Source organism: Alosa alosa, chromosome 2 (assembly GCF_017589495.1).
Source record: "Alosa alosa isolate M-15738 ecotype Scorff River chromosome 2, AALO_Geno_1.1, whole genome shotgun sequence".
NCBI classification, from domain to species: domain Eukaryota; kingdom Metazoa; phylum Chordata; class Actinopteri; order Clupeiformes; family Clupeidae; genus Alosa; species Alosa alosa.
Window position 1 is genome coordinate 8,648,907 of NC_063190.1, and position 10,682 is coordinate 8,659,588.

At 42.1% G+C, this 10,682-nt stretch overlaps 1 protein-coding gene across 4 annotated transcripts in view; it reads right to left on the reverse strand.

Annotated features, from left to right (window-relative positions):
• Positions 1-9,879, reverse strand: part of camk2a (calcium/calmodulin-dependent protein kinase II alpha) — a 38,813-nt gene extending 28,934 nt beyond the window's left edge. For 2 of the 4 annotated variants that reach the window (XM_048268031.1, XM_048268026.1), the window contains exons 1-3: positions 9,598-9,878; positions 7,828-7,922; positions 909-968 (exon numbers count right to left, since the gene is read on the reverse strand). In XM_048268031.1, coding sequence (XP_048123988.1) covers positions 909-968; positions 7,828-7,922; positions 9,598-9,659 — 217 coding nt within the window. In that variant the 5' untranslated portion in view covers positions 9,660-9,878. Of the gene's footprint in view, positions 1-908; positions 969-7,827; positions 7,923-9,597 lie in introns of all 4 variants that reach the window. The other 2 variants (XM_048268018.1, XM_048268041.1) reach the window with 2 other exon arrangements.
• Positions 9,880-10,682: the final 803 nt, after the last annotated feature.

Here is a 10,682-nt window from a genome sequence, read left to right on the forward strand (position 1 = left end):
CAACTTGCTTTTTCCCCCTCACTCTTCACTTGTCGTGAACAATTGTGAACTGATCTCAGATTATTTCTCTCAACTGTCTTTTCTCAACTTTTTCCAACACTCTCATGTAATGCTAGCTTGTTTTGGCAAAGATCAGCCGAGACAGGTTTCTCTTCTCCAAGAAAAGAGTGTGAATTTCTCTGATTAATAATGCAACCATCTTGTCTGTGCCACAGAGGGATCTGCATTATTAAAGTGGCAGTGGGCTAAGAAAAGTGCCCCGTAGCCTGTTAATCAGTATATCACACACCCCGTTCCACGAGCGAACTCCTTATGACATCCAGCGTTTACTTAAGACTTCATACACTCCCACACACCCCTTCTAAGCCTTAATGCTCTTCATAGGTTGAGATTTCATAGACCTCAAAGCCTTTTCTGAAATTAATAGGATGTAGGCCTATGCTTTCAGATTATGTACAATTAACCAACCCAATTAAAAGCATCATGGGTCAATAATATAGCTTTAACTGTAGCATTTAAAGTGCTTAAGAATACATGCATTCTGCGTCTAATAGGCTAGGTCTACAGAGAACCAAAGGATTTCCAACTTAAGTTGAATCTATTTCTGTCGTAAAGAATGGTTATCGCTCTTTTCTTCATAGGTAATCTTTCATGAGAGGAAGTTCATGCTAAGTACAACTCTGACAGATGTCTTAAAAGGATACTACAATTCCCTAAAGTTATTTGAGCATACATTAAAGCTCATTTTGGTATGCATTTACAACAATGGACATTACTGTAAAATTAACAGCATGTGCACAAATGCATACTAGTTTAACAGAGACTTTCTAGACTTATGAGAAAGGACACACAGTGAAGTGGGTTATAGGAGTATATGAGCTGCACCTCTCATCTCTGTAGGACCATACCTATATTGGGGTGTTTCAATAACCGGCAGATCCTGGCCTCTCGATCCAACTTCTGATGATCTGAAATGGGGGAAAAAAGAGTTCAATGAAATCCAAAGATATTGAGTCGATACATCAATCCATACACTTATTCTCTAGGAACTGACCCATGACATGACCATGTCTGTGGCATACTGTACAAAAGAGTAATGGTAATAGCAAAAACGAAAAAATCCAACACACAAGTGTATACTGGGCATCAGCATAGTGATTTTAACCTTATTCTCTAATGCTTTTATTCTGCATCATACCTTCCATACACTCCAATCAACAGCATTAAGCATTCCCTCTAATGTTACAAAAACATTGCACCACTAATCACCAAGACACGACCTACAGTGGGTCCTGAATCAAATGATTGCCTCTGTGATGTTTGTGGCACCCAGCCCTGTGAGATCTGGTCTGGAAGTTCAGTACATTACCTACTGTAATTATGATGGTGCTACTGAAGGGGGGATGATAATCAGAGCTAATGGGGGAGAGCACAGCCACGGGCCAGAGAGCTGATTAAGAAGTTTCCCCAGGCCTGGAGATCACTCATCCTAACACTATGGAGGCCTGTAATGAGAGCAAGGGGGTAGGCAAGGCGGTAAACAATGCCCAAGCCACCATCACCACCAGCAGCTGCAGCTGCCACTCTCCCTCATTTACACTCTTCCCTCAGACCGTCTCAGAGTTCACTTCTAACAAGCTCCCTGAAATCAGCCAGAGGAGAAAAAAAAAAAAACGTCCACAAATTTCCCTCCTTCTCTTTATTTACTTATAAACTTGCAGGTGGCCAAACAGTTCGAAGACAAACAGGCCCACATTAAAGGGGGTGGGGGACTGCAGCCAAATGAGGCTAGCGTCCAAAGGAACTCTGTATTATTTATCAGTGAAATTGTATTTAATATGCAATTGTGGTGAGGTCTTATTTTTCTCCCATGTCCTCTGGGCACTGTTTGGCGCGGGCAACACCACCATTAGCAGAGATGAGATGGAGATGGAGATGATATCTGGTGGACTAGACCCTCCTCCCAGCCCCCCTTTTAATTCTTTCAACTGTCATATCAGCATTTAATGTGTTATACAATCTGCAGTCCATCCATTTCTTCACACTGTACTTTGTTCACAGTGTAAAACGCATTTAAGCAAAGACATGCGGCGAACTTTGAGAATGGTGTTGCTAGGCAACCGTGCAGAACAGGAATAGAATTATAAGATATAAGGGGATGGGGGGCATTCTCAGAGGGTCGGAAAAGAATAACAAAATATGAAACATGAAATATATCAGGTTTCAGCCTTGAATAGTCCAACTGGAGGAATACTGGGAATCAACTAGGAAAAAACAATAACTTCAAACTCAAGGCAAAAGTGGGCAAGACCACCACTTTGCCTCTATTTGCATCCCATCGAGGAGGCAAGGAAGATCCATCTGAGATAGGGTGATGATAATGTTCTCCTTGATTAAAATAATTCATCTGTTAAAAAGCTTATGGAATCTTCAAGCATGTTTAATTAGCAATGAAGTAGCCGTCCTACTTAAACAGCAAATGCTTTCTAAAGACAAAAATGAGTACCGGTAATACAATATTTTAAAATAACTTCTACAGTAGCCTTGTGCTCTTGAGATATCTCATTAAATATTGAGATGTGAGGTATTCATTGTAAAATGAAAAGGAGAATATGAGCCTTTGAAGCCGGAACTGAGAGAGCCTTCTTTAATAATACTATACCAGCTACTAGACAAATGAAAATCCAATATTTTCATCCAATAAAAAAAGTGAGATTTGTATGCCAAGTTCATCACAAAAGGTCTACTTTAATACGTTACTATATAAGTAAAGTATACTTAGTAAAGTATACTCAGAATAAAATACATCTATGGGATGAGACTACAGGATCAATGCAGAGTGCTGTTTTCTGCAGATTATGTCTCAAGATTGTCTGAGGCAATCCTTCCACTCAGTTCACACAAACCATTATCATGATCCAAAACATTGTATTCATGCTATAGTGCCAAATTGAGTTTGTATAACTGAAAAACAACCTAATAAGCTTGTACAGAAGTTTAGATATGTACACAAATCTTAAACACTCACATTCACACATACACACACACACACACACACACACACACACACACACACACACACGAAGAAGGTATCATCTGCCAGGACAAAAACCCCAGCAGACAGGCCGAATTTTTGGCCTCTCACTGTCATTCACAGCACAGTAGGGTGCCGTCTGAGACTCATCTCACACACACCGCCACCCCAGTGCCTTCTGACATGACTTCACACACACAAACACACCAAACAAAATCAGTCATCAAATAGGCCAAGAACAGGAACCAGGAGTCTACAGAACAGCAAAACATCATGCAGTTCACAAAGCGCAAAACAGCCAGATTGCTCATTTGGAAATCGATTATGTGTCCCTTATCTTATATCAATTACAAGGCATCACTTTGTGCAAAATACATAGAAATGCTGCATAAATGTTGTTTGTTGTTCATAAAATACATGACAAAAATGCACTGTGACATAGATAGATAGCAGAAACAGAAAATGTGTGCCTCAAGGACACCCACTGGGTCTGCACTGCTATTTAAATGGCCAACAGTCAGCAAACATTATATGAAGAGAAACCGTACAAAATATGGCAACATAAAACACTACTACCCAAGTTTATGTGTCATGTTCGTCTCATCTTTGCTGAGGAGTAGACTACAACTCTAACTCTGTCACTCTATACCAGCCTAGTGGTCAGTTGTCCATAACTCCACTCAGTCCTCTATGTGCCTACACCTTGCCTTTCCAACTCAATGCTCTCCCATTGTCTAAACCCAGCCTCAGATCATTTTAGTCACCTGTCTTTTTACTTCACCACCAAACTGGTCGTTGTTTTTGCGCAGTGCACTGGCCCTTGTTTTCACCCATACTTTTTTTCCGAAGGTGAGTAAGCTTCAGCTTACCCACGCAAACCTCTCCAAAGACACTTCAGCCCTGAGTGTCCTGGATCCCGAGACGTTCTCCATCACTGCGTGGCCACCGCCCCATACAGGCTCTTCATGTGAGAACAGAGTGGGAGGACCTGCGTCTCCAGAACCTTCAGGCCTGTTCTAGACTCCTCGCCTTTCTGAGTAAACACCTCTTTGAGTCACACTGCACCCTAGCTTCCCTTCAATGCACTATACGAAGCCTACTTCAGCTTTAAAGTGTAAAGCGGATGTCTCAGACCTTATCACTAAAAGACCAGCTGTTCTGGAACATGTGAATTCTTAATGCATCTAGTCATTTAATTAATTATGGCCATATTAAGGAGCCTTACATGAAAGATGGGGGGACAGAGTGTGTTGACTAGAAAATGTTCCATAATGTATTAACAACAACCAAGAACTAGTGATATGCCACTGGTTTTAGAAGTCCTGGTGTTCCTTATTAAGGTTGACTTCCTCCTAAAGTCTTCAATATGACACATAATGAGTCAACAACACCCGTCCTCTCTCCAAAAACAACAAAACACATGATAGAAAAGAAAATACTGAAAATGTAATGACTAATTCTGCCATTTCACCATTCTGCCATTTCCATGTTTTGCCAGCCAATACCACTTGTCAGCCAACTGCATCCCTAACAGCCAAATCACCATTCTGACTACTCTGGTACATTTCACGAGGATACTCTGCATGCATCTGATTTGCTTGCTTCCAAAGGAGAGTGGAGACTGTTGCTGGAATGGAAACTAAATTAAATCGTAGTCATTAGGTCCAAACACAATGTTTTTTAAGTTCATTTAAGACAGCGTTTGGGATCCCAGAGAGGCTTAGACATCCAGATTACATAATTACAATGGCTCCTCCGATGCGCTCACTCATTAGCATTTTTAATCCACGAGAAGGGACTCGGCCCAGTAGATGTCTGAGCTGGTGTGTGTGTGTGTGAGTGTGGGGGGGAGGTAATCAGACCTTTTTTTAAAGTATATTTTTGGGCTTTTTGCCTTTATTTGGACAGGACCGTGAAGACAGACAGGAAGCGAGTGGGAGTGTGAGAGATGGGGTGGGATCGGGTCATGACCGCAGGTAGGACTCGAACCTGGGTCCCCTGCTGCGCCACAGCGCCCCCATGTGTAGTCAGACTTAATGCATACTTGGTATGTTAAACATTAGCAAGCACATAGCCTATTAGGTGGGTGCATAATTGGGCTAAATTAGTTATTAATTATTCGCTATTAGACACATGGTAAGAGCTACACTCAATACCTGTAAGCAATGGGCTCTATTTTGACAATAAAAAACGCGGTGCAAAGCTTGTTCCTTTCTTACACTGAAATTTTTCGCCATGCGCTTCACTTTTATTAAAGGAACCATATGTAAGAAATGTATTTCAATTAAATGATAAAATGGCCCTGATATGTCACTAGACATTAAGAAATCATGTTAATTTCAAATACTTATATCACTGACAACAGTAGTCCGGCCAGGATATTGTCATTTAAAAAGTGAAGTTGCAGCCCTCAACAGATGTTGATGTTGTGTTTTGTCATGTCATGTTGTGTTTTGACCTGATGCGCCACCCTCCACCTATCTACTAATCACAAAGTCAGTAGTGTTTCGGCATGTTTCGGTTGGCAACCTCGAGTCAGGGGGGAGTGGGAGGGCATACACCGCTCTACAGTAATTTGAAAGTGATTGCAGTACCAGTTTTGGCCACAATCTTACATATGGTTCCTTTAAGCCTTGCGCCCAGGGGTGTGGCAGAAGGTGTGGTCTGGCGCATGATCCAAAAATCGCTATCTTACACCCTCTAAAAAACATTACCCCACTGACCAAGAAAAACCTGGCCTATAGCGAAAGGCACATCTAAAGCACAGTTGAAGACACTGTCACAGATGTAAGCAGCCCTTAGCAAGCAGGCCGAAACAACTTCTCTGCAGGATAAATAGCCTTAGGATTTTTATTCAGTCATTCGAACATTACTGGGGTAAGTGTTGCTTTTTTCAGGCTATGTTTTTGATGGTAACCCCTTGTCAGTCAATAAAAGTAATTAATTGTGTAGAACTGTTTTGTTGTTGACTATGAGACCACGGTGAAGTTAATTTCACTTTGCCAATGAGTTCAAACGAGTGCAGATGCGTGTAGGCTATACTCTGCTAGGTTTTAGTTAAGCATGGTTTAGTGGAATACCTGCAGATTCCTTCAAATGCACCGCTGACTATCAAAATACCGATGCGTTGTTTGAAGTTGCGCTGCTTGCTGTTAAAGGGAATGACTCATTCTCATTGGTTTAAAGGATATTATGCCCAAAACATACCCATGACTGATTAAGAAACATAAAAACAACCTTTTTGCACCAAGCAACATTTGACAACAAAACCACTCCGAATGTGGACTGGACACACCCCTAAATAAAGTTTTTCGCCACTGACCATGCACTTTAGATCGCCAAGATAGAGCCCAATGTCTCAGGAACAATCTGTCAAATCTGGCAGGTAAGGAGGGTTTAAATCTCCCTCAAACAAGGGTGGGGTGAGTGATGACTGTCAATCAACCTTATGGGCTCCGCCCAAACTTTGTTGAGAAAACATAATTTCGAAAGCAAGCCTGGCGTGAATGGAGATTGGAGAATGGAGCTTTGAGCACAATCAGTAATGACGTAACTTCAGATGTGTGTGGGTGGATTCACACTGTTCTGCTCGCATCCCTCTCCTTCATTTTCTGTGCTTTGGTGGTGACCCCAAGGTTGTTTTCTTATGGTTGTGTAGTAATGCTTGTTTCCCTTGTTGGACATTGGTATTCCAATGTGCAGGCAGACTGCTGCAGAATCTATAGGGTTGCATGAGTCATGTTCAGAAGGCTCAATGTTCCTTAGGGTCAGAATAATTATCTACATAGGCTACCGTGTTCTGTAACAGACATGTAGAGTGTTTAACAGGCGTGTAGAGTGTTTTAGGATAGCCTATTATGGCAACTGATTGCATTCCAAGCTACAGTCAACTCTAGCAGGCATTGAATGACTGGAGACTTTGTGAATTTATAGATTGACATAATGTGCTGTCTCTGCTATTGCTATTGCTTTTGATCAGTTAGATTTTTTGCAATCTCCTGTGGTGGGCTGGACATAGCATCGAAATGCCCGCCCAGATTCCCCTTTCCGCCTTGACCCATTCACACTGGTGCCCGGAACGAAAAAACTCGGCAAAATGTCTAGGGGGCTTCGTAGTAAATTTGGCGAGACACTTTGTCCCGCCGTTCCGCCTCGGTCTATGTGAAAGGGACAGTCGTTCCGCGATTCTGGTACATAAAATCGCGGCCTTTTCGCCAGTGTGAAAGGGCCTATCCTTTTACCGAGTCAAACCTCAAGGTTGACTACAAAGTGATGTGTCTCTATACACTGAGTGTGGGCGGTAAAAGGTGCCAAAATGCTTTTAAAGTCCTCCCACACTTCTGGTATACAGTATATCTTTCATCTGCTCTGTTATATGAAAGCTCTTGCAATGACGAAAGTAGCCAAAGAGCCTTAACAGGAGTCCATATTTCCTAGTGGCCCAGAGACTTTGATTGGATATCATCCATTGATAGCACGATGACATGTTAGTTTGCATATTTGATTTGATTCTCCTGTACTATTACTGTAATTTTTGGAGGAAATTTTTTCTAAAAGAAACATAAGCACTAATCTTATGACCTCTCTGTTTTAGTAGGCCACACTCCACCCAAGAGCCCTGGAACGCACATTAAACTGTAGTCTGGAACACTAAACCTTCAATAGAGCAATGCATAGCTGAATGTTAATGCATGTAGCATAATGAAGTGCTCTGGCAGTAGTGTGATGCCTCAACAGCCTGTTGGAAGTGGAACACAGTGCATTTAAGACAGTACGACAGGGCTTGCACTTACCCCTGGCAGAAAGCTTCTTGGTGTTGATGATCTTGGCAGCATACTCCTGCCCTATGAGGACTTTTACACATCTGCGCACCACTGAAAACGCTCCCCTGGGAAACAGTTGAGCATGGTGTTAAGTGACATTACTAACACTGCTAGGATCAACAAGTTGTAATAAAAGAGGACAGGTTGTTTAAAAAGACAAAAGTCTAAAATGTCATCCAAACATGATCAGAGTGCAGATATAGACTAATTTGATTGTTTAAAACTATTAAAGTAAATAATGAGCAGCTTCTCTACCTATGATTGACAGTGCAGTTAAGACACACAACTTACAAGCATATTGAGAACTGGTGGTTGGAATGCCAGATATTGGCAACATGTTTACGTAAGACAAAGGTTTTTACTTAAAAATCGAATTATTGTATCGTCTCTGTGACTAGGCCTATCTAAATGAAGCCAGTTTATTTGAATACTTGCTGGGTTGCAGTACATTTGCAGCGTAAGTTTTGTCTAACTTAATTAAGCACCGTCCTGACCCTGGCTGTAGTTCTTCATCACATTCCCCAGGCTCCAACAGATCACTGTTATTAAGTTACACAGCTCACTTTTCTTTCGTGAATGGCAAGCTGACACAAGAGCAGATTGTTGGTTATATAATCTATCCCAATCAGAGGAAGGCTGCCTGACTAATGTTAGTTGCCACTCATGTCTGTCAGCACACACTAAAAGCGTGGCCACTGGATTATTATGTAGGGGTAGGGAGAGGGGTCCTCTACTGTGTAACCCTTAGTGTGAATGTGAATTAGTGGGCCTGAAGTGTGTGATTGTTCTCAGTGATGCAATGACACATAAAAAAAACACACACACACAGCAAAGTAATATATTGTATTGCGTCTGTGAGCTGCTGGATTTCTGCCTTCAAATAAAATGATTGAACTTGGCTTGGGCAGCTTCTACTCAACGGTTAGTGTGTGTGTCAGTGTCTGTGAGTGTGTCTGTGTGTGTGCGTGTGTGTGTGTGTGTGTGTGTGTGTGTGTGTGTGTGTGCGTGTGCGTGTGTGTGTGTGTTGTATGATACATGCTGTGAGTGGGAGTATAGATGTGGGCAGGTGGGCTGTGGGGTCTGTGGACCCTCTCTCTCTCCGTAGGTGTGAAAAGCACTCAGAAAAGTACATTCTCTGCTCACAGTGGCTCATCTCTTCATTACGAGTGTTTCAGAGCCGCAGCGGCCACTTGGTTTGTTTTAAGTAATAAATTCTCCTCACTCCTGATACTGTTCATTTCTCTGCACTTTAGTTATTAAAATGTGTGTATGATTAACTATCTGACAATGTAATAAACTCTTGAGTTCAATAATTAATATGTAATTATTGCCCATACTACAACAGAGTATTTCAATGATTTTGTCCCCCTTAACACTTGTTAGTGTCTATGCATAAAACCATGGCAAAATAGAAAGAAAGAGGAAAAATAAATAAAATATCAAATATTTATCATTAGAGTTTCACCATCATTCAATCAGCGCAAATCCCTAATCAAATCTAATCAAAACTAATCATCTGCTTAACATACAATTAAGCTTTCATGTCTCGCTTCCAGCTTTTGTCAACTTAATTTGAGCACACTGTTCACTTATCTTACCATCTTTCAAACAGTTCCACATCTCTTAAAACAGTATATTTGACATACTTTATAGTATAGTAGAGTTTACTCATACTCATTCATTCACTCCAGTTATTTGTTTAAAATAAGCACAAACAAATGTATAAATGTGACGACTTACTTTCCAAGTTCCTCAAAGAGCTGATATTCCTCCGTAAATCGGGTACAGGTGATGGTAGCCATGCTAGATCGCAGAGATGGATGGCGGCTCAGTTTATTTGTCTGATTGTCCTTTGCTTTGTGGTGTGTGAGTGTGCTTTTCTAAAAGAATGCTTTTGCTGTGCAGAGAGAAATGTGCAGAGGGATGGCTGGAGGAAGAGTAGAGTGAGCGCCTCTCTATCACTTTCCTGATCTGCAGACAGGATGTGAGGGGTAGATGGTGGGTGACAGGTTTGCTACAGTGTTCTGCCCGCCCGCTCTCCCGCCTCTCCTCCAATCCCTGCGCTCAACAGCTCCCCTGAATACACAGCGCCGTCGTCATGGCAACTGCATCTCCCTCCTTTGCCAAATGCACGGGGCCAGGGAGGAAGGCGTGCTGGCTACCACAAAGGCATGTGCTGATGCTCTGTGGATAATGTGCGCGCGCGCACGCACGCGCACACACACACACACACACACACACACACACACACACACACACACACACACACACACACACACACACACACACACACACACACACAACCAAATACATAGATGCAAGAACTCCTTCAACATCTCAGGCTCTTTCATGTTGCCATGACTATGTTTGGTTTCATGTCATGCCTTTCCTCTAGAGGATGTTTCACTTTCTGCATATCAACTATCAGGAAAGAAATTATAGTGGCAATGCTCATCCCATTTGCGTAATGTTTCTTAATCTGCTATTATCATCAGCTCTTGTCCCATTCTGTAGTCATTTTTTAGCTTTTGTCAAACAAGTTGGTCATGTGTGAGTACTTTTTCTAGACCTGATATGATGAATGATGTATGCCCCTTTGTTTTTCTGAATCCCAGGGAAATCTCAGCTCAGATGTGATGTGGGAGGAGGATGCAGAAGGCATAAAGGCAGGAATCCCCTCAGGGACGCACAAGACAGCCCATGCAGCCCTGAACTTTGTTTTCCTCCATCACGTCACACGTGAGCCTCTGTGTCTGCTTTGTGGACACTGCACCGATGGCTGCTGGAGAGAAAGCGAGCCCTTCAAGCGGAGTCACGCTCCAGTG